At 34.6% G+C, this 25,190-nt stretch overlaps 1 protein-coding gene across 4 annotated transcripts in view; it reads left to right on the plus strand.

Annotated features, from left to right (window-relative positions):
• GULP1 (GULP PTB domain containing engulfment adaptor 1) overlaps positions 1-25,190 on the plus strand; it is a 149,043-nt gene that overhangs the window by 117,528 nt on the left and 6,325 nt on the right. For 3 of the 4 annotated variants that reach the window (XM_068686484.1, XM_068686483.1, XM_068686482.1), the window contains 6 exons: positions 1,498-1,635; positions 3,253-3,369; positions 3,766-3,858; positions 12,464-12,688; positions 15,484-15,622; positions 22,135-22,229. In XM_068686484.1, the coding sequence (XP_068542585.1) occupies positions 1,498-1,635; positions 3,253-3,369; positions 3,766-3,858; positions 12,464-12,688; positions 15,484-15,622; positions 22,135-22,229 (807 nt within the window). The remainder of the gene's footprint in view (positions 1-1,497; positions 1,636-3,252; positions 3,370-3,765; positions 3,859-12,463; positions 12,689-15,483; positions 15,623-22,134; positions 22,230-25,190) is intronic. The other variant, XM_068686485.1, reaches the window with a different exon arrangement.

Below are 25,190 nucleotides of genomic sequence, written 5' to 3' on the forward strand. Positions count from 1 at the left end.
TACCAAACCCCATGTTCTGCCAAAAGCCATTTCAAAATAACAGTTTTAAATGAGGAAAAAAAAAAAAAAAGACTAACAGAAAGCTGTGGGACATTTGGTCTCAGGGCAATAGGAGCATTTTAATCTCATTTCAACTTCGTAAGTACAAACTCCAGTGGTTATCAGCTCTGAGCAGTCTTTTTACCTCTCCTCTTTCTTTTCTTAAAGCTATGTGTAATAGCAAATGTGAATCAAGGTTTCTTTCTTTTTGCAAGTTTTAATGATGCTTTAGGAAACGACTTGAATTCTATATTATCATCACTGACTACAATATTTTTTTAGTGTGTTTTTGAAACATTAGTATCGTTACAGAGGAATATTGGTCGTTGCTCACGTGATGACTATAAATTGTGGTAGGAACAGGAGGCCTGCTCATGTATCATTCCATATTTAATATTCAAAAAAAGGGAACTAAAAAAAATTAATAGTTCTGTCCTTAAATGATATGAAATAGTTACACTGATCTATGAATCTAAAAGAGCCAAAACAAGCATGTGGTATTATATTAACACCGTTAAAGAACTATAATGGGAAGAATTTGTGTGACAGATTTCGGGACACTAGAGAAATAGGATGCACAGAAGAATAACTGTAAAGATTGAGAAAGGAGAATCCAGTTAGGGCAGGGGGAAGAGAAGGGGAAAAGATTGGCCATATGGTACATTTTTGGATAAAATGCTGAGTGCAGAGAGGGCATGTCTTTGTTTATGAGTTAATTGCAATCTGGGAAGCCCAGTGCTGCACAGAAACTTTTTTTTCCATAGATAATAGTTCACATCTAAACTGCATACTTTCCTTTAAAGCAAATACTGCTTTCCCATGTAATAAGCCAAATAAAATAAAATACCAAGAAGAGACTTGAAGAAAAACAACAATTTTTTTTTGATTTTTATTTCAGTCTCATCAAGCTCTCTTAGCTGAAGAACATTGCAACTGCAACTTTTTAAGTAGCTTGTACATGCTTTCTCGTGGAAAATGAGACACAGAGTCTACAATATGCAAATAGTAATGTTAAAAGCTATTTATATTACACCTTAAATAAGCCATTACTTAGATTTCTACTTTATTTCTCAATGTCCTGTATCTAGATAATTCATTTTATTTTTGTTTTCTGCACTTACGGTAAAAAGGTAATGACTCATTTTAGTACAACTATTTTAGCAAAACCTGGGAGATGATGAAATCTGAAGATGGTTTGCATCTGGGTAAAGAACAAAGTGTTTTACATAATCAGTCCCTGATCATGTTGCACAAGGACACAAAGCAACGTAAAATAAAAAAGAAGTTTTCTAGAAAAAGTTCCTGCTTACATTCAATAAAAATGGTTAGACAAGATGAGTTTAACTTCTGTTATACTCTTAAGTCCATTTCTTAGGCTCTCTCGTATACAGAGATTTTCTCTATCCCAAGCAAGTATGCAAGCACTTCGTTGAAAATAATCTTTATTTTTACTTGCAGGAGGTTCAGCACAACTGCCAACTCCATAGGATATCATTTTGTGCTGATGATAAAACTGACAAGAGGATATTTACATTTATATGCAAAGACTCAGAATCAAATAAGCATCTGTGCTATGTATTTGACAGTGAAAAGTGTGTAAGTATGCAAGATTCTTGTTTAGAAGAATGTGGGTGCCAGTTATGGCATTTGCTTTTAAGATAAAGCAAGAATGGTTAACAAAGGCAAATTGCCTGCTTGCTCACTGGTTTCTCTTTGATATAACCTTTCTTATATAGTGCCTGGTAAATTAGATGCATTAATTTAAAGGAGAGTCTTTTTCTTTTTTGGTCTAAGATGGTTTTCTGGGACAATCCCTACTCCCCAGCTCAATATCCTATGCCAATGATGTGAAAAACTCTCAGAGAACAGAGTGCATCCCACCAAGCTTGAACTGTTTGCACAGCTGTTTTGCAGAGATTACTGCAACCCTGTGGTTGAGATACTGTCACAGGTTCTTCTGCTGATGTGTCTGCCTCAGCCTCTCTTCCTCAGTTTTTTGTAATTTTTTTATTACAGCAGTCTCCCCTCTCTGTCCTTCCTCCCTCCCCTTGCCACGTCTGTCAAGTTTTTAGTGCCTTGATCCGCTACCAGAGAATTAGTTTCACCAACCACTGACATTCTCTCATGTCTGAGATAAAGCAGGGCAGCTGCTCAGTAATGTGTAATAGCAGAAAATATATGTATATAAACTTCAGGATAGGAAATGAGCAAAATGATGTCTATTTGAAACGTGTCATGTGTTTTCCTTGGCAGAAAGTAATTAACAAAAAAATAATAATACTGGAATCAACATCAAAAACAGATGCTTAGTTGCAGAGGTTTTTTTTTTTTTTTTTTTTTTTGTTATCTAGAGCCTCTCCTTCTGATTTGTTCTGCAGTAGCTAAGATATACAAAGAAAACACTAGGGAAATAATTTTTTATTTTTATTTTTTAGAAAAGAGTTGCATATTCACTTATATAGAATTGACATGTAATTATATATCATTCTATTACGTAGACATTGTTCAGATTGCAGTACACATCTGTTCATTCCTCCTCCCATTTCTATCTTGTCTCTTTTACACACATTCCTGTGATTTTAAATTGCCCTTACAGTTTCTGCACACTGATGATGTTTGTCTTCCAAGCTAACCTTCTGTTTCCTCCCTCGGCCCTGATATTCCACTCACTGTACTTCTTCTCTTTCACTCTTTGTTCACTAGCACCCTCAGATTTCAAAGGATCCCACCTCAGCCCCCTTTCCAAGAAGATAACTAGGACTGCATACTCTCTGTATCCATTACACTGTTCTTTTACTAACTTAAACAGTTACTCTCTAAAGCAGTCCTGTTTAAATTTTTTTTTTCCCTCTAATCAGTCTAATTTGCTTAAAATATTTTCTTGTATTTTCTCTGTAAAGGTGGTTTTATTTTTGTTTCCCAGTTAAGAGAGAGGCATTAATTTCCCCTTCCTCTAGACTTGAGATCTTCACACACCTCTACTGAATGTCATGCAGATGGAGAAAAGGCTGGGATATTTTTATGTTGCTTTCATCATGTTTTCTGTACTTTGCCAAGGGGTTTTTGCCATGCTCCTTTCAGTGTGGATTTCATGATAGATGAAGCAAAACCTTTGAATGAGATACATTGTGTAAAGTATTTTGTGATCATCTGAAATGAAAGTAATTATGAAAATATTTTTAATGCACTACTTTCAATTTGTTTTATGTGAAGGCGGAAGAGATAACTTTAACAATTGGTCAAGCGTTTGACTTGGCTTACAGAAAATTTCTGGAATCCGGAGGAAAAGATGTTGAGACAAGAAAACAAATAGCAGGTTTACAGAAAAGAGTAAGTTTTCAACTATAATTTCTAAAGAGATAAAAGGAACATTCTGCTGTAATTATGTAATGTTTTCTATGACAGCATTATTTTCATTCTCAGAATTTCATTTCATTCTCAGAATTTCAACAGATACTTTAAAAGAAAACTAAATAAAGACCTGATAAGCATGAAACAATATTTTGTTCTTGCATCTTTTTGAGGTGACTAACAGAAATGAAATGTTGAAATATATAACAATCACATGTTCAGAGTTAATTATTTTTTGTAATCAGATAAGTGGCTAAGCATTACTTCTAAATTACCAAAACTCAGATAAAGCTTATTGTAAATGGACAAGTTTATAGATATTGTTGAAATGAATGAATATCCCAATAGCTGTTGCAATAACCACTTGCTTTGTAGATTCAAGAATTAGAAACTGAAAACACAGAACTGAAGAATAAAGTTCAGGATTTGGAAAATCAGTTAAGAATAACACAAGTACATGCATCTCCAGTAAGTACAAGAACAGAACTCCTGTATGTAACGCTATTCTAAATTTATAATCATCTGTGTTTAGATAATTATTAGTATTCATGCAGTGATTATGATTAACACAAGTGATCATGTCACAAATCTGTAGAAATGCAGTACTGAAGTAACAGTAAGATTGTGACACAACAAAAGCGCAAATGGCAGTCTCAATACTTCGCAGTTCTTCAAGCGTCTTGTCACACCTATTTGTTGCTGCATAAAGACTGTAAATACTCCTTTGCAGATATCTAAGCACCTATTTGTTGCTGCATAAAGACTGTAAATACTCCTTTGCAGATATCTAAGCATGCTAGCTAAGGATGAAGAACTCTGTTTTGAACGGAAAGCATCTGGTTTGAGAACACTGCTTTGTGTTTGTTTTTTTTCTACAAACTTTCTGTCACAAGCCTATCGTTACTTACACCTCCCACTTTCTGAATGACTTCTAAAAACTTTTGTCTGTCTTTCAAGGAGTCATTAGGGTCTCAGGAATTACCATCCAGGTAAAAAGGATCACCTAACGGTTCCTCAACAGTCAAAATTTCTAATGTTTGTTCTAGTTCCTGTAGATGACAGAACTATTTTTAAATGACTGATTGACAGTGTCTTGTGTCTAGGCAGGACCCCTAAAAATGCAAGTTGCATTACAGATTGAGCCTAATGACTCTCCCATTCTTAAAAGCCTATTCTCTCTACACACTGTTAGGTAACTGTAGAAATAAATTGAGCTTCTTTATGTACTTATACTAAAATCTTAGAAAAAGACATACTGCTTTTAAGTTGTGTACCTTGGGCCAACCTTTTCCCATCCTGAATGTGCACCATTTATCTTTAAATGGATGTTCAAAAATTTGGGCAATGTAAAATTATGTTGATAGTGATGACAATTTTTCAGTAGTATCTATAGGCTTCCTTGATATTGATTAGATGTTTGTTTACATGATGAAAAGTCAAGGTCATTTCATTTTCCTAAAGTCTATTTAGTAGAGAGAGCACAAGTTATAAATATTTTGTGTAACTCCCACAGTTAAAACTGTTAATTATGGATGTCTTATCACTTCTGAATTATTCAATAAAAGGAGATAAACTTTTCCCATATTCTACATTTAAAATCAATTTGGTAAAATATTCTATTTTCCTTAATTATAATTAAAGCTAATTTGTTTTATTTATGAATATAAATGCATTTTTAATTACATTAAACAGACTCTGAAGTCTTTTATGATGGGCATGGCTCTCTTTCATTTAAATTAATAAACTAGGTAAATGCATGTAGCAAAAAAATAAAGAAATGTATTAATAATGACCAAGAAAAATATCCTGTAGTGTGTGTAGCACGCACTCATGTTTCTTTTCTCTTTTAATTCTGTAGTATCTTACCCATTATTAAAGATTGAGTTAAGATGGAACAGCTATTTGTAAACTCTAGGTAGTGTTTTATTGATAATTTCTGTTGGTACAATGAATATGTATATTGCTTAAATATCACACTACAACAAAATGATATATTAATTATTGATGATTACTAATATTGAAATATTAATCATTAATTTAAATTTTTTGAATTTTCTCATTACTAGAATTGCAGTAAGAGCCAACTAACAGCCTACTTAATACCTACTTTTCTTCCACAATAAAATAGTCTTAGATAAATTGTCTGGATAAATATTGGAATAATTTGCCCAGACGTGCTGAGGTATCTATACCCTTAGAGATATTCAAAACCTTGCTGGGCATGTTCCTCAGCAGCTCCATTGAAATGCATCCTGCTCGATCAGGAGTTTGGATTAGGTCACTTTCCAACCTATGTGATTTTTTGATGAGATGTAAACCCAACAATATAAAGTAAACATCTTTAAGAAAATGTCTTTCTCAGATCATATATAGAAACATAGTCTTATCCACCAAACACTATCAACTTTTGTTCTTTATCAAGAGACATTATTCAAATAGGTCTGCTTTAAACTAGATTGTATCAATTAAATTAAAGCCATCGATTGTGCTAGCATGTAAGTACATAGAGATACAACATATAGGTTAAAAATCTTCATTGTAAGGAAGAAGCAGCATAAATATTTCCAAGACTGAGTTTGATGAAGGAACCATAAGTCGGGATGCTTGGAAGGGCAGGGGATATGATTTGGTGATAAATATTTTGTCTTTTACTATGTGAGCAACAAGCATGTATGAAAGAAGGAAGTTATGAACGTTTCATAGCACATTTCATTGTCTGTTATATTTTGCAATAAATCTTACACACTTAATTCACATCAACTATCATTTCATACATGACTTTGTAAAGCCCCAGCTCCTATTAGAAGAGAGCAGAAGTAGCTTAAGGATTTTTTTCCCCCTATGGACTGTATCAGTGCAGTTTGCTGTTACTTTGTGTGCTGTGGTCTAGATCTGCTGTGCTCTATGGATCATTTAATGAGGGATGGCAAGTTTAAGCTCTCATACGTTATACCTACTCCGATAATATTACTTGTGCCATTAACTGGCAGCACAGTAATTTCTAACAAAATGTTTAGTTTCCCTAGCCAGCTACAGATTGTTGTAAAGCTGGTTCTGTTTATGCTTAAATAATACCTTGGATTTTCTGACCTTATGCTTTATGGGTTGTTTTTGGTTGTTTGCACACTGCTTGAACTGTTTCTTAACGTTTACCAGATGTGCTGAAAGAGATTTCCTATCTTATATGTTGTTGACTGTGCTCTTCTTTTAGTGATTAATGTATGGTCTTGGAAGCACTTGGTAATCAGCAAGTGCTTTAGCTCTTTAGCAGTCAACATTAGCAACTTGATTAAACAAGCATATTCTTGCAGAAGCCCACGATGTTGCAAGGGGCTGTGATGACAGTTCCCAGAACATAACAAATATAAACATTTGAAATGTGTGTGCTACATCCTCTCCGTCAATCCTCATCCCTGTGGAAGGGAGTTGTAAGCTATGCAATCTAAGCAGATTCAGTTTAGGCTGACAATGTGTGTGGTTTTCTTCTTCCACTTGAGGGAAGGCTTGGACTTCTAAGTACTTATTGCACCTGTAGCATGGAATAATGCAGTTACAGACACCAAGCGATGCCACTATCATGCTTTCTTTGTTAAACTATTGATCTAGAATAGAATATCTTTCCCACTTGTCACTTGAAAACCATTTTTTTCCGTTGTGTCTACCTGCAGCACCAGTGTAGCATTCTTTACTCCTGTTGGTTCCTCTTGAAATTTATTCATTTTGGTTTCTTTAATTACTCCAGACACATTAGTTTTCCTGTTAATTTTTAATGAAATGAAGTAGGTGAAAAATACCTTTAGAAACTTGAAGTCCTACTCTCTTTATATTATTTTACTGACCCTGGACACTGTTGCTAGATATAAAAAAAAAAAAAAAAAAAAGCAAAAAGCCTTTTTCTGCCAGGGAGGCTAAAGCTCAGATCTTCTGATTCCTAGATCATTTTCCTATGAAAAAAGATCAGATTTTGTTTTCTGATGGGACTTTGATATCAAAAAGACAGAAACTGAGTTTCTTCAAACTGTGGATGTATAAATTAATATGTGTATAGGATTAAATAAATGACTGCACAGTTGAGAAAAAAAAAATAAAAAATGGTCTCAGCATGCTTTGGTTCTGAGCAGATGACTCCAGGTCATCATTTGAAATAAACTTTTCTAACTCATAATTTAAAATAGGCTTGGTAACTACGTATGAAGATGTACATAAAAGCTGTTTGCTGGAATTGTATTCAAGATCAAATATATTACTATCAAGACTAAAAATTCAGATAGTCCTTTACTTCCAAAGTATTTTAAATATTTTCTTAGATATTTTTCTATAGTATCAAAGATGGTACTTTATGTTTTTTTATATCTGTGATGCTTCAGACCAAATTAGTAGTACCATTCTACAGTGCAATATGTGATTTTACTGACAAATTTACCTCTCCAAAAGGAGTTGGTCATGTGATCATGTGTTGAATTCTTGAGTAATAATGTAGAACACTTCATTTGCAAAACATAATGCTAAAAGTTTTTAATTTGCAGTTCTCTAATAACAAAACATGTCTAAAGAATGCTATGCATAGTCACTCTTCCAAAAATTGTCAGTGGTCTAACGAAGAGAGGAAAATGCAAATAGTGAATTATAAGCTAAAGATTCACTGTGAACACAGAAATAAATATATTTTTGAAGATTGATAACTTACATATGAGAGTGTTTTACCAGCTGAAGCATCCATGTTTAATTGTTTTAATTGTATTCTTTTTTAGGCAATGATAATGAAAAGAAATTGGTGTTTGTTGTTAGTTCTCAGTTGTTCCATTAAAAAAAATCCACTAATGAAAATTGTAAATTATGATGACAAGGTTTTGGGGAAAAAGTGACTTTTCTTTCTAGAGTTCACATGTAGTCAAATTATAGGCTCTTTTGTGAAGTACAAAAGGAAACCTAATCTAAAACTGCTTTTCTGATTCTTCTTGCTTCCTGCTTTGCAGGCCATGTAAGGATTTATTAGAGGACTTATTTTAAAATAATTCTGGCAGACTGAAATGGGTGCAAATTACATGCATGAAAAACGCAGTCATGTGCCCTTCACGTTTCTGGAACACATAAGCAGGTGTGAAGTGCTGACAGCAAGTAGGCTTCTGCTTTTGAGGGATATATCTGCTGTCAAAATTCTCAAGTTTCTTGATTGTTAGCATCACTAACAAAATGTTTGGCTGTTCTAAATCTAGACAAATGGCCGAAGTAACCTCAACCTGAGTTAGCTGCCTTTTCTATCAGTTCATAAACTGTATGAGAAAATCAAACTTCTTTCTGAACCTATAAAAGAAGCCATTAAAAGCAGTGAGGAAAAAAAAATAAAAATATATATATATATATATATATCATATAACCAAAACTTAAGAATAAAATTGATTGTGAAAGTCAAACATCAAACTATCAATCTTCTGCATACTTTATTGTAGCTACTTAGATTAAAGGTTGTTTAGCAAGTTCAGTAAATAATAAACTGCTTAGCTTTTCTTCTGCTTTGGGGTTGATGTTTTTAAGTATGCTGGTCTTGCTGAAACTTTTACAAGCCAGACACTAAAATATCAACATATTTGTATTATGCAACAGAAACTGTCACTTTTTGTTGCATCCTGAATGAATCAATGAAGGGCATACTGTCCAGTTGCCTTAATATGGTTAGCTGCACTTAGCTGCACTTACATGTGCCATGGGAAACGTTGGCATGGGATGTTTCTCTTTTTTGTCACTCCCTTGCATGTAAAGCTAAAATTTCCATTACTTTTGTATCTGTGCTGTTTACTTTTCATCTGTTTTAGTGGTTTGGCAATACATTAATCACTGGTCTTTCTAGCGTTTGGTCTTGATTATGTGGGAACAATCTGATTTTCATTTTGTTATTTACTTATGATGAGGTTGCTTGAGTTTATATCAAACTAAGTCTTTGGATGCTGCTACTATGTATAAATCCAACTTCCAAAGATCAGTGCATCCCTGGGAGCACTAATTGATGTGACATGTTCTTGGTTTTGTTTGTTCTATTTGTGCTATTTATACTGTTGGTGTTATTTAGTGAACAGCCTGGGATAGCTGTACACAAGGCCTTCATGTGGGTTGTGGTTACGTACGTATAGCACCAGCAGTTTTTTTTTAATAGACTGAACAGTAAAACACTGTAGGCCACTAAGGAACCTCTAGTAAGATAAGAAATTGTTAATCTATTTTGGGCATGTCTGACACTTCTCAAATGTACCTTGAAGGCTTTCTCCTTGACCAATATGGTTAAGAAAAGAAAGATAAGTTGAGATAATGTCCTAACACCAACTTTAGACAGCAGAGAGAGAACAAAAAAAAAAAAAAAAAGATAAAAAAAAAGATTATTCAGGATAAGAAATTTAAAGAGAGAAAAATCAAAGTCTTCTGAGTCTTCTGAAAAGGACTAATAGACTGCAACTATGAAAAGACTAAAGACTATGTAATATGTAGGTTCCTGGTCAATACTTCTTACTGTGTTAGTGTTGCCAAAACCTCATTTATTTATTTTTTGCAAGTTCAGAGCATTAAAGATATTGATTTATCAGACCTTTTTTAATGTTAAGTAGTGAATTTGAGGAGCATGGGCCATCTGCACCTGTTGCCCTCATTTAATGTGTGTGTGAAGTGTTTAAAAAAAAAAAAAAAAAGAGGAAAAAAACCCTGTATGCTTATTTCAGTTATTTCAGAAATCAGTTTTGGAATGTGTCTAGGCATATCACTTGATTTATATTTTTGCTGAGAGTGCCAAATGGGAATATGCTCATGTTTTTTCTTTCCCTATTTTCTACTCCTTCAATTTTGTATTGTGTATCCAGTTCATTCGTATTGTTTTGCTGATTTGCATCCTATATGCGTTTTACTGCTTTCTGTATGTTTTTGTGTTTCTTTTTTTTTTTTTTGGTTATTTTTCATGTGATATACTTACTTTTTAATGGAAACTATTCATTCTCTGCTGTTTTGCATTCTAGGGAAATATTTTGCTTCTTTCATTTGACTGTTTATATTTAGTATCTTCCAGTATTTATTTTTATGAGTTCTATTTTTTCCGTGTATATGTATAGCAGCAAGTATTGCATGTCAGTGGAAGAAAAATGCTTTCCAAGTCATCTGCTTGTAGCCTGGTAACACTCTTGAAAAAAAAAAATAATAATAATAATATGGATATTTTTTCTTTTACTCATTACCATTCCAAATCCTCAGTTCCACAATTCCCAATACATTATTATTCTTTATAATTGCAATAAAAATATTTTTTTCTTATAAACCTCAAATTTTGAAATAGAGAATTTTGTGGTGTTTGTTAATGTTTTCCTAAGTATGACATTGTTATTAAATTTTGATATCCAGGCCCTAAACCTGACTTTTGTATATGGAAAATGAAGCAAGCAACTAAGTTTCAGTTCAAAAGGATTTTAAATGTTCCATTTTATACATAATAATGGGGAGAAAGAAAAAAAAAAAAAGCTTAAAATCATTAATTAATTCCTGATCTGCTGGAGTTATGCAAACTTCTAATGAAATAATCACATCATATCAGATAGCTAACACTGTATAAAGAGAGTGAAAGTAGACTTAGACATTTTTGCTGCACATATCTACCGCTGCTTCATTCTGGGCAAGTCAGAGTGGTTTTATGCAAGGTACCTGTAGCACAGGCCCAGTTCCTGCCTTCCACATGTGTAAACTCCTACTCTAGCCAAGAAGAAGCTCATATGCTCAGTTCTTTCTGTTAGGTTTCAAAGATGAATCTGTCCTTCTCTAAAACCTTGCTTTAATGATGCAAACCTGTTTTTGAGGTAGAAATTAGAACTTGGCCCCAACAGAAGAGTTGGTTGGATATGTTTCTTAAATCAAATATTTGAAGACATTTTCCTTCTGCTTTTCTTTCTAGGATTGATCATAAAGTCTCTGTGTTTCTAATTTCACCTAGAAAAGATCCATTTCATTTGAAAACTGTTATGCATAGCAGATATTTCTAATTCAGGCAAAATTTAAAGGACTTTTTTAGTCAAAATGGGCAACACCTTCAGGTTGGCTTATATTCACAATGAATATTGCTGGAATGTGCACTTAAATGCTCCATGTTCATGTGAGACAGCCAGCTTCAGGCCCTTGTCTGACCAGAACCTTGAAATTATCACTTTCGTCTTGGGTGGATGCTCTTGCCATCTGGTATTGTGGTGTGACAGTTACTCATTTGCCTCTGTTAGAAGTTGTTCTGTGGGACTTTAGAGATCCAGAGAATCTTGAAGCTGTCAACATTTTTCTTTCCGCAGCAGCAAAGTGTTATTCTGTCCTGGATCCTGTGCTGCTGTTGTAGGGGAATGAGGATCCCTTTGTTTTGCAACAAAGGATCTCAGGTTTTGATCTACCTACTGAAAATCTTGTTCTCCAGGTTCAATGAGTTATTCATATGCACAGAAAAGATGGCAGTTGTTATTGTCCATAAATGATTACATACATAAATTCTACAGATAAGGAAATGAAAGAAAGTCTAGTATTGACATAAGCCTTAAAATTTGTGTGTCATTAGCTTCTATTGAAAGAATATTTTAGTTAAATAATTATTATTTTTTCTATAAATATTTGTGGGATTTAAGTGGTAGGTGTTTCCTTGTATGGAGAATGAAAAGTCTGGCCTGTGTTAACCACCAGAGTAACTGTATTACTCTACACCAGAGATGTGCTTAACTGCTAATTTACACGTGCATGTGTGAGATGTTGCTATTATGTTGGTGGATTTTGACATTTGTCAGTGAAGCTGACATGCCTACTTTTGAAAATATCCTTGTCTTCATTTTGTTTTGATGTAATTATCAAGGCACAGGTTGTCTTTGTTCCAGTTAACACTGGGCTACCTGTTGTTATGGTACATTTTTAGATTTTGTTTTAAAGTATTATTGAGTTTTGTAACATCACTATAGCACTGACCAGCAAGTTGCAGACAAACTCTTTTGAAGTATGAAATGTCTTTTTCATCTTTCCCTGACATTACCATGTTCAGTTCCTCAGAATGTTTTCTCTTTCTGTGATTCCTTTTCAGCTGCTGCACATAAAGTGTGATAATGATGAACATATGTTTCAAAGACCCTCTACTTTTTTCTGGTGTAACAATGAGGATTCACCTCCTTGTTTAGATATCTCTTCCATTACGCTTACTCCTAGGAGTTCTCCTGACTCTAGACTACCAGCTGGATTGTTAATTCCACCACCTTCAAAAAGTGGTCTTCCAAAGCCAACCAGTGAATACAGCTGCCCGAGACCTCGTGTAATCCTGCTGTGCAAAAGCTTTTTCTTTTTTTTTTTGGCTTTCCTGTGTTCTGTTGTGTATTAACTTGTGTTAATAATTTCACATTTTGTACAGTGGTTAAAGGACAGAGCAGATGTATCTTGGATTCTCTAGCAATACTCTTAAAATATGGAATTTGCAAAGGCTTGCTCTTGTTTCTGTGTAGCTTTTTCTCTCCCACACCCAAAACAAAATTATTATTATTCCAACATTTTAAATTAGTCCATTAATGAATCTGCTATCTATCAATCTTCTGTTGAAATTGTTATACTAAGAATAGCTATTCAAATCGAGCAATTCTGAAGGTCCAGTCTGAAGGGCTTTTTTCCTTCATGAATTAATAGAAAAGTAGTTAGCAGTTACCTGCCTTTTAGTATACTTTATAAAAACTCTGTGCAAAATGAAGGCTAAAATTATTTTTAATTATAAGCAATGCTTTTTCATAGCAATATGCTAATAATCTCAACTTCTCTTCCATTTGCAAGTAACATTTGGCTGTATTTGGCAATCCATGGCTTTTTGCATGTGTTCACAAAATAAAAATGCTTCTTGTGCTTATAGGTATTTAAAACACACATTTCTTAAAGTAGCTGACATAGTTTTACTTAAAAAGTAGTATCAAAATTTCTGTCAACTTTAACAAAATGGCATATAGACAGAAATGTCGATATAAAGTTTGAGTTTTGCTGTTGTGCCAAAAAGGCTCATTTATGACTAAACATAAATACTGCTTATTTATCCACCTTCTATGCAGAAATAAACACTTAGCAAGTAAGAAAAATCTATGTTAGTATTTACTGTTTCAGAGTCTTTCCAGGATTATCGATGTTAATTGTAGATTAATATATGGCATGTACTTATGTATTGAACCGATCCCACCTTCCAAATGCAGACAAAACCTACCTACAATAACATAATGGTTTTGTTTGTATAATGAATGGGATACGAGACTCTTTGTATGTTTACTTTGGGTCAGGCATATACATTGCCCTGCTTTGAGTCAGATCAGATGTCTTCCTATGATCTCCTTCAACACAAATTATACTGAATCTCTTACCATGCAAGAAAGCACGAGGAGGCTAATATAAGGTCCACGAATGCAGTAATAAGGGACGATTGTGTCTAAGGAATATTCACTGAAATCTTTTCATAACAAGTATTTGAAATTGCTATGCTGTTTCTCGTATTGAGGTCAGTAAGGGATCAGTGTATGTAAAAATCTTGAAAACTAGTTGTTTTAAGAAGCTCAACTCAGGTCTAACAGGGTATGCAATAACAGAGGGAGTTCTTTTGTTTGTTTTTGTTTAAATAGGGGCGGAAGTAAAATAAAAATAAAGCAACGTATGACAATGTGGCTGGCTTTTATGCTTGGCATTTCAGTATACCCAGTTAGAAATATTCCTGTTTTTTGGAAATATTGAACTGGTTTAGATCTCTTGTTGTCCAAATTAAAAGTATGGATTCAAAACTCCTAGGAAATATGTAATGTACGACCCCAGAGTCTAGTTTTCTTTTAGCACTGTACTGAGGAAGACCATGCATCAATATTCTTTCCTTCTCAGCAGCCACTGCAGCTTCCAGATGTAGTTCAAGGCAACCTATGGGCTTGGCTTAGAAATATGTGTAATGTGTCATGAGTGGGCAGCTGCAGTTGCTGCAGCAGAGACACTAAAGAAACAAACATTGCAAAATAAGACTTAAGGCCATAAAATTCTCATGGACCAGCATTGCAAAAGACAACCCGTTTGGCAGGTTGTGGTATTCATGTCTTCTGAGTAGAAGAATCCATCTGACTTAATTTAATCTGCACTTAAAAATTTTCATGTGAATATTTCAGTCAAATTGAGTCTTATTTAAAAGTAGCAGATTTTCCTGGTGCACAGCAGTGTGTCATTCTCATGTGCAGAATGTAGGTTTTTGAGATGTCTAATTAATAACATTGACATTAGTTTTCCATATGCATTTTGCCTTCAGCCTGTCAACGTGAGTTTTAAACTATTTTGTCACCTGTTTTAGCATTCAGTATGCTTTGATTTGACTGTGCCTCTTTGTGTCCTGAATTAATGGACAGATGGCAGGAGGAATGAGTCATTAAAAAATAAATATGACTGTAGAGTGGTAGTTAATTGTCATGTTTGGGGTTTCTTTGCTTATCCTTTACTTTTTAGAAGCCTGCCAACCTTCTGTGCATTATGAATTTAATTCCTTCTATTCTACATAAAGGATGAGAATTTTGTTTTGGAAATCAATATTCAGTGTAACTCATGTCCAGGTTGTTACTTATCAAAAAATACATGTGAAGCTTTGATCACAGTGTGGTTTTTTTGATCACAAAAGGAAGAAATAGTAAAGAAGTAACACTGGGATTTTGTCTTCTAATTTTAGCTACTTGTTCTGTGCATTCAGAAATGTAGCGTATTGCTGTTGCCATGTTTCCAAAAGTGGGTCTTGTGAAAATAATTGTATTCATACTTCTGGAATATAGAGCTGCTTATCACCAGCTTTTTCAGGTTTAACCATGATATATTCCTGGTTGTACAGGATTTACAGAAAATGGAAAAATTACAATGCTGCTTATGTATTGGGGAGTTTTAGCATGTCTGAGACTCTGAACTGCAAATGCCATTCGCTTGGTGTCAGAAGCTGTTTTGTGCATGCTGATGTTTATTTTCAACTTTTTTGAAACTGTAGCTCTTATCTGCATGCTGAAAAATTCAGTGTTGTGATTTTTTTCGTGTGAAATATTGCCCTAATATTTATTGTCCTTATTGTAGGCAGGCAGTGTGACACCTAAATCACCCTCCACTGACATCTTTGATATGGTTCCCTTTTCTCCCATATCCCCTCAATCATCAACACCTACTCGCAATGGTACACAGCCTCCTCCAGTACCCAGTAGATCTGCAGAGATCAGTAAGTTTTATGACAACTGACCTAATTTTTTCTTACATATTATTTATTTTTTTTAATAAAGTTTCTGAAGAGGTTTGCATACATTTTGCTTGAAAAGCCAGGTATGTTTTTTTGTAAATCACATTTGATAATGACATTTAATTTTTATACCATCTTCCCAGTCATTGATGTTGCTGCCAAGTTACCTTATAAACAAATGTATTTACATGCTGAAACTGTATGGGGACTGTAATTTGCCTTTTCTTTTAAAGTATGTTTCTCGTAGTTAATTCAGAAAATATTTTGACTTCCCTTTAGTTCTTTCCTTGTCAAGCCACATTTGTAGCACCTAAAATCTATGTTTCTTGGGAAGATAGCAAGTGGAATAAGTATGGTGAATGATGATGCAGAAGAAATCCCTCAAGCTGTAGAGTCTTGGAATAATATTTTTAATACTACATTTCATATATCGTCTACAGCTTTGTTTTTCAGTTATAGTTGATGAACCAACATTAGTGGGCAATTCCTGAAAATCTCTAAAAGATGATTAATAATAGCAAATGTATTGTCCAAATGTTTGAAGGCCGTTAGATTAAGATTCTCAGCTTCACTGGAAGTCATTTAGGAGTCCACAGATTGTTTCTGAAAGCTTTGGGGACTTGGGGGAGGTGAGGGAGAGGGAAGCAAACACACAAACAGTGTTGGAGTTTGTAGGAATATCAGTCTGAAGGTAGTACTTCCTCTCTCATGCCTATTTTCGTATGGCTAAGGAACATTAATGTTACTGTCCGCCACCATACACCATATTTGAAGAGTTTCTATCCATTTTGGGGGATGTTGCTAGTACATAGAATTTTCAGGTATGAGTGCAAACTGCAAAATTATAAAGATGCATTGTGAAACTTCAGTCAGCGAGAATCTTCCCCAACACCTTATGTACACACCTTTCTTACAGAGATGTCACCCTCTGAAGAGATCTTGAGGGTGTGAATTTAATAATAAATAAACAAGTAAATCTCTTCTATTTAATTGTATTTTATGATTTGAAACAAATTTGAGGTTTTTTAAAAGGCCTATTAACAGAATTAAAAAGTGTTAAGATAGTTTATGTTCATAGTTTAGTAGAATATTAAACCAAAGTTTACTAGAAACAAAACTGCTATAGTAAGATTTTTTTGTCTTTGTAAAGAACAGAAAAAAAGACGCCCTCCCCCCAACATTAACTGTTTTTGTGTTTTGTTTTGTTTTTTCCACAATAATGCAAACTTCAGATATTGTCATAAAATTTATCTCAATATGCATATCCAAAATCAAAAGTAGTAGCTTGAATTGAATTATAAGACAAGATTATTTTAGCAGTTATCCTGCCCTGGTTCCACTGCAAGAAATTGTAGGTTTACATGGAAGTCAGCACCCAAAACTGAGTGTTTTTGAGTATTCCACCTGTGTGATTTTGTATTTCTTGATTCACTGGACTTTCTAATAGAGAAAATACGATAAATAGCAATGTGCAGTGTTTAAAAGTGCTGTGTTTATTTTACACTTGATTCATTTGCATTTAAATTAAGCTTACAGAGTTCAGAGATGTGGCAGGCAGTGCCGCATCTTGTCAGCTGTCTGTTAATACTGCGTGCTCCTCTGTGTGCCGTGCTTCAGAGGGAGATTACAGAATGATATACTGTTCTATGTATACTGTTGATCCCTGCTCTTTCAGTCTGTGTCCTGGTATATTATATGTTGCAAACTGTTGCGTTCATCAACTTAACATCCTTTGGCATATGTCAAAAATGCACTTTGAAACAGAAGGAGATTTTATATTCAAACAAGGGCTTAGTGTCTTAGATGAGAAAGTTCAGATCCCTTAAGAACTTCATTCAGATTGTGTTATGTTGCAGTATTAATAACGTGTACAATAATGCATTGTTTTATATGTTATTGCTGCCAGCAGAGGCAGGCTGGCGTTTCTTTCTCCAGTACAAGACAGATAGGTGGCAACCAAGATGAACCAAAGTTTTGAGTCTAATTTTCTGAGGTGGTCTTTTTGTGTTCTTATCTCTTCTTTCTTTGTCACAGCACTTGAGCATTTTTTTCCCATCATTTTTGATGAAATTATAGGATGGTTTTATTGTTTTTTATCATTTTTATAAATGACGTCTTCTGCTTTGATTAGTGCTCAGCCAGCAAGTAGTTCATGAAGCCTCACATTGCAAATACTGGAAGAAGAGTACAGCACTCACCTTTTCTTGGAAAGGTTATCTACAAATCATTTCAGCTTTTTTAAAAGGGAAAAGATTCTTGCAGTTTTTAATTCTTGTTCAGCAGTAGAGCAACATGGCTTCTCAGTAAATGTCTACACAATAGTGGATATCTAAGTAATAGCAAATGGGTTTTGTTGTGTTTTGTTTTTTGACTATTTTAGAGGAGAAAAGTTCATGCTCTTTGGGAAGGAATTTGCAAATTGGTCATATACATGATGTCTCTTTAGATAATAATTACAAAAGAGTGACTCTTTGAAAAACAAAAGACCTTTCCAGAATTGTTTCTACTCAAAATGTTTCTGAGAATTACTTCCTTTAATGCTGATTTTACTGTGACTGGCTTGCAGGTTAACAGAAATATTGCAGCCCAGTACAATAATTATTTAATTGAAAGATTGACACATACTTAGTGCAACCAAAAATACAGTGTTAAACACCATACTGCTGCTTCCTCAGAGCATGGGGTAAGGGACTGCAAGTGTTCTTGTAAGTTATTGTGAAAAAATAATAAATTTGTGTATTTCTTGTTGGCACAGCATTATTGTCTTATCTCAGAGAAGAGTGAAGAGGAACATTCTGTTGAATTGTCCAACATTTATTTCACTCAAAGGCATCTTCAGTAATCCAAGGTCATAACTGGCAGATGTAGAAATCTGCTCCAAGATGCTATCTTTCCAGAATCTGTCATGGTGGAGCCTTTTTTTTTATGGTGTAATAACTTTCTCCCTCTCTCTCTCTCTCTCTCCCTCTCTCTCTCTCTCTCTCTCTCTCTCTCTCACACACACACACACACACACACACACACACACACACACACACACAAGGAAAAAGGAAAACAAACAAACAAAAAAGTAGCCTACAGCTAAGGGAAAGGTTTCCTGGACCTCACTACCTCAGCTTATTCCAAATACTTTCTTGGGTCCTTATCTTCAGTGTGATTAATTTTTGTCATCACAGCTGCTCCAGGACATCTGGGGAAACCACATATCAGCATAACTCTGTATCTGGATGATAGCTAATGTAAAGAAGATTGGGATGCAAAATACAGCAGAAAAGCCAAATATTTGTAGAGTTTTGTTTGCTTGGTTATTGCTAGATTGGTGTTTACCATGGACTGCAGGCTGCTACTCTCCAGTATTACTTGTTTCTTGTCCTGAATATCAGATCACTTACAGAAACAAGAATTTATTACCTGTTCATGTCTTTCTGTGGTTTGAATTACGCATGTAAAATGTTAGCATTTCATGGTTTTGATTATTTTTTTTTGTTGATTCCCAAGCAGTGAATTTATTTCCCAAGAAGGAATGGGATTGGACAGAATGAGGGAAAGGAAATTGTGTGCTGTTTGAGGAGGTTGTTTTCAAATGCTTACTGGTTGCTTTGTATTGGAGAAAGAAATGCCTATCTACACTATAATTATTTCTAAGAGTGTGCCAGGCAAGATATTCTTGTTATATTTAATATATTTTCATGCAAATACTGTAGCATGAAATAAAATACTGCTGGTTTCTCTTGTCTCTATTAAAAAGGAACACAAAAGTGAAAAGCAGGGTGAATACTGGCAGAGAAGCTTATGGAGATCCCATACAACATCGGAGCCTCTGTAGTGACTAAATTTTAGTATTCATCCAGTTTCTACATGTTCTTCAGGTTCTGTTCAAAAGAGAAATCCTGATGATGATATTGAAAGTATTTCGTGGTGCATTATTTCCCCCTGACTCTTAGCAATGCGCTCTCTCATATAACACACAACCTTTAAATGCAGAAAAGCAGTTATACTATGCACTTTTACAACCATTTCACTGAAATGGTTGTCAAATTGAGAGAGTTCCCGTACTATTTCACAGAAACTCAGCCAGGAGATACTTACCTATTTTTAATTTGATTACATACAGTTTTAATATGTTTTAAGAAACAGTTTTCATCTTTTTTTTTTTAACCTGTTTTTAAAAATCTGTTTTAATAAATTACTCCCTGGATAACTTTAAAGTTGGCCTTGAATAACAATATGAATAAAATAATCCTTCACGTGAAGGTACATTCCACTCAAGGACCTAAAGCTTCTGCCATTCTCCTGCTAATTAGCTCAGTACTGTCATTAATAAAAGCACAATAATTAGGCATGAATAAGAAAATGTGCAGAATAATGTACAAAATATGTGCTTTCAAAAATAGTGATAAGGCCTTTCAGTCCTAAGAAATGAAAGTTGTGTCTTTCATAAATACATTCTTTGAATATTTGTGAAGGCTCAGTGTTGAAACTGGCTGCTTTTAGCTGTCTGAACACACACAGAACTGATAGTTCCTTTTTAGGGTAAAAAAATAACCTATAAAAAAGAGAGGAGGGAAAAAAAATGGACTTAGATACTGAACAAATAGATTTATGAGAGACATAAAGCATAATCGCTTTCTCCTCAGTAGAGGTTAGTTTGAAAGTTAAAGCTGCTCCACATCTGAAGGTCACCAAGTAGGAGCATAAAAACATATAAGGACACTGGTTACACTGGAGCAGACCCATTTTGGATGTGAGAGAGACAAGGGATGAGGTAGATCCTATTTTTGACATTATATTATCCCAGTTGAAGTCTCTTTTGCATAAAGATGGTCTGCCTTTGCCAGGAAAGACGGAAAGTAGATTTGGAGGGGGCTCAAGTGGGCTTTTGGAATAAGGTTCTCAGATCTGGGCCATCTTCTGTTGCCATGTGACAATTTGTAGCTGCTAGAGGTGATTTTTAAGCATGTTATTAATCAAGTTCCTGCTTGTTTCTGAACTTTTTTATGGGAATAATGGTAGCTGCTAATTATTTAAAATATATGCGTATATTTTAAATATGCAGCATGGTAACACCAAATGATTTAGGTCAAAGCCCATGGACACTTGTGTGTACAATAAAATGTTGAAGAGCCTAGCCATTTTTAAATAAAATTTGGACTCCATGAATGCCAAAATAATTACTTACATTTAGCTTATACGAGCATATATGCAGCCTTTTCAGCATTGTGACAACATGATTGGTAACACTGTGACATGGATTTTGTGTCATGTTCTCAATTGTAGCTTCCACATCTTGTATATTAAGGGTAAAATTTTAGGCTAAACCAGAAAATCAGCTATTAATTTCCAAGGTACTAATAGCCCGTTTCAGGCTTTTAAGGTAACACTGTTTGAAGTTAGGTAGTATGATTACCAGGTTTCTTGCTGGTCAAAAATAAAGTCAGAATAGAGGATAATGGTTTTAATATTTTCTCCAGCAGTGATAAAACTGCGTTAACTTTGAGTGTTGCCCCCAACGTGGTTGGATTGTGTTAGAAAATTAAGCTTCATACAAGTTTTTGTCAAGTCAATGTGAGATAGAACAAGTGTATATAGATGGCACTGTTACCTGGAGAGAAAAAAATCTTAATATTGAGAAGAAAAAATATATCTATATAGACTGTTGCATGTGAAGAAGTAGTAGCATTACAGTGTCTGAGTAAGGGAAAAAAAAAGTATTAGAAGTGTTTCTTATTCAGATTAAAAAAAAAAAAAGGCACTAGAGAGTATCCTGCTTCTAAAAAATTTGAAACTGTATGTTGTGACAGAGAGAAATTTGTAATCATTTTATTTATGGATACAGATTTAGTGGAATTTTAGGGTAAGTGAGCTTTCGTGGTCTTCTTCTTTCTCTCTCTCTCTCTTCTTTTTTTTTTTTTTTTTGTTAATTAGTTGTTACTACCAGTTGTGCACTGAGGACCTCTATCAAGTGACCTTCCTTAAGTTAGGGCAGTCATCTGTCTTTACAAAAGGCCTTAACCTGATGGTGAGGAGTGGCAGACAGGAGATAGGAAGGCTAATGTATTTGTGAAAATGTGCTTCTGACATAATGTTAAGATGAAATTTGGCAATTGACATGCAGTTGTTCCCTCTTCATTTATGAAACCCCTATACAGCCTGATTACAGAAGGCACTTCAATAGGAGCTCCCTTATTCAAATTGGAATTTCTTCTCATCGGGTCCCTAAAATTCTTCTAGAAGGCACAAGCCTTAAATGAAAACTACATAGAGGCTCAAACAGAAGTTGATGGTGTTCTTGGAAAAATATTTGAGTATAAAGGTTTGGAAAACTAATCAAGACAGGACTTTCAAATATGAATGTTAAAAATTGCAGTTAATCAATTGCGTTATCTGGATGTGTTATTATTCAGCTTTTAAGGAGATGTAAGCTGACTTTTTCAAGGAGCTATTGTCGTAGATCACACCTTTTCTCTCGGTGACTCATTTTTCTGTTGTTCCAGAGAGAGACCTTTTTGGAGCAGAACCTTTTGACCCTTTTAGCTGCGGAGCAGGAGATTTCCCTCCAGACATTCAGTCCAAACTAGATGAGATGCAGGTAATTATTGAGTTGTTAATTATGTATTTTTCTATGGCAATATGAATATTATTGAAATACGTCTTCAGAGTATTTTAAAAATGTTTTCTAAGCTGCACACACACAAGTACCTGGGGAAAAAAAATCTGATGGTTTCTTTTAGTACTCATGGACTTTGAGTTGGAATTTGAATCTGTCTGCCTGAAATTCCTCTCAAATGTTAGCCAGTGGTATTCAAACAGACACCTGCACCTATTTAAGGCTTCTCAGCAGTGCAAGCAAAATGGATACTGCTATTCCTGCCTGGGAAGGGACTGAGTGAAGTTTAAGAAAGAGCTGAGGCAAGAGATGCACTGACCATGTTATTCTTCAGCAGTTTTCTGCTGCCTTTAAACGTATCCATGTTTGCTAAGGCATTCTGGGGCTTAACTATTAAAAAATGATTCAAGAATTCTGAACTGATGTGTTTTTTCATTGTTGGATATGAAATACTCTATGGTATCTATTCAGATATTGACCCAATTTTGAAGCAGTGATAGGAGAAAACTTTCAAGTTGTGGACTAAGTTGCTCTTCTCAGTCAGGCTTTCCAAACTGCTAGTTCCTTGCCAACCTTGCTTATCTGTTTTTTCAGCAGCCTGCCAGCAAAACAGAAGGCTGAAAATACTGGGAACTTGAATTTCTAGGTTTCTGGCTCCTCAGCAGGAAGCGTTCCCAGACCACTTGTATCTTGACAGCCTGCAAAGTATAAGAGCTAGCTCTCAGGCTCTTGTAGTTCCTCATTTTTAAATGTCTTTACTACAATTTAAGTACAGTTTAATTTTCCGAAGTAAAATTTTGGAATTCCTGTTCACAGGCAAATTTAATTGTTCATGTCAGTTTTAGGGTGGCACCACTGGCAAAATCCATTCACTGTGAGAAAAAAGCCCAAATCTTTTCACACCTCACATTGATATATATCACCTTCCATTGAATATAGCCTGTTTTAGGAAAAAATGTGCTACAGTATCTGCGGATACTGGGAAAAATCCTGTGGTTATAGGTCAGTTCACATGCTAGGAGTTCTTACTACAGGTGATGTTCTGACAAAATTGCAAACTGTTAGGCCATGACTTCTAAGTGTCATCACTTCATAAAATATCAGTAAATGGGTCAGTAGAAATCTTTATCAAAGATTTTTGAAGCCATAAAATGGAAAACTTCTTTCAGCTTTTACTCTGACCTAAGAAAAATAAGAAATAAAATAAAAGATATCTTAATGCATTGCTATGTCCTATTGCAAAGAATATTGCATTAGTTTGCCCTGTACATAAATGTTTGTTTTTACTCACTTTTCTGTGTGATTTGTAAACTAGTCTCACAAAGAGTCTACCATACCCTGACACCTTTACTAAAAATGAATTAATAAGTCTTTGTGTTGGCATAAAACGTTTTCACAAGTAATCCATTTGAGATCAAGGGCAAAGCTGACGGGATGGGGGGGCCATGGGTAGAAGTCAATTCTGAGATTGGTCAAAGCAAAAGCTATGTCCAGCTACTTTCCTATGACATCCTTCGATCACTCTGTAAATTACTGTTAAATTTAGTTGCCATGCAGAAGTTCTTTCTATAGATTATATTAATATGAATCAGTGGTGAAAAATACTGATGGAAATGTTTGGTTTTTTTTCCTAATATCTCTTTTATCTTCTTATGCTTTCCTTGGGTGCCTAGCGTCAGCGATGGTTGGTATATCATATTTTAATAATGGTATTTAAATAATTTACAAATGAAATGTGCACTCATTCATATATAGGATTTTCATTTATATGAATGTGTGTATGTGTGTGTGTATATATATATATATATATATATATATATATATATAAAAACTTTTAAGATTTGTTTGTTATGTATGCAATCCTGTAAGTCAGGGACATTTTCAGTTTTAGGAGCCTACAATTTTTAAGGCAGAGACAGCTGATTTTAGTTTTCTTGAGTTGACAATACTAAGCCTTCATTTTCTTTGCTGTTTGTTTTCCATGTGTTCTAGAGAAATGTCCAGTTCTTTTCTTTGGATTGTCATTGATGAAATGGTCTACCCAAACCTATGATATATAGATTTATTTATTTTTTTTTGTACTAGTACAGTCACTGATGTAAAAGTGCTTATAATTGGAAATACTTTAAAACTTGCAATGAGCAGAAGATAGCTGTGCTAAAGGTCAGCGGTTGTTAGATACAGCCTATAAGGAAGAAGAGAAAAATGGCTGCTACACAAGACAAAATCACAAAGCATGTAATGTGCTCTGAGAAGTCTAAAATTAGGGAACATGAAGGAAAAACATAATCTGCTTTCCTTCTCTGAAGTGCCAAGTCAAGGGAGATGTCTTCACATTTTTGAAGTACAGCCTCAGCTTCAGTAAATATGTATATTTCAATAAACATGCAAATGCCATTTATATAATAAAACATCTAAATATAATTCTAAATAGTTCTAAATATAAGCTTATTCAGAGACGGTATTGTTAAATATAGCTTAACCTGAAGTCAGAGTGGCAAGCCAGCCAGTGGCCGGAGCAGCTCAGTCCAGTCTGTTGTCCCATTCCTCATATTGAGCTATGTCAGATGTCATGCCCCAGTCTGCAGAAAAGCTGTTTCAGAGTACATGTGTGCTGGAAGATGCCATGTAAGAAAAATGGGAGAAGAAAGCACAGCAAAGCAGAAGAGGCATTGGGGAATAAACTCTTCAGTAGTGGGTGCTCTTGCTTTGTATTCATTATTCTGAACTTAATGAGATCAGATCAAATTTCTCGATTTCTGGGGGAACAGCTCACATTTAAGCTTTAGGGAGAATCCAAATTTCATAGTTAGGCTCTTTCTATTCCATTTCTCAGTCCAATTTCTGCTGATCTTCTTGGAGAGCTCTAAACTCCAACATGTGCTGAGATGTGAGTTTTACAGCTCAGACCTCTCTCTGATGACTCTCCAACCTCCTGTTTCC

Source organism: Anas acuta, chromosome 6 (assembly GCF_963932015.1).
Source record: "Anas acuta chromosome 6, bAnaAcu1.1, whole genome shotgun sequence".
In the NCBI taxonomy this organism is placed as follows: domain Eukaryota; kingdom Metazoa; phylum Chordata; class Aves; order Anseriformes; family Anatidae; genus Anas; species Anas acuta.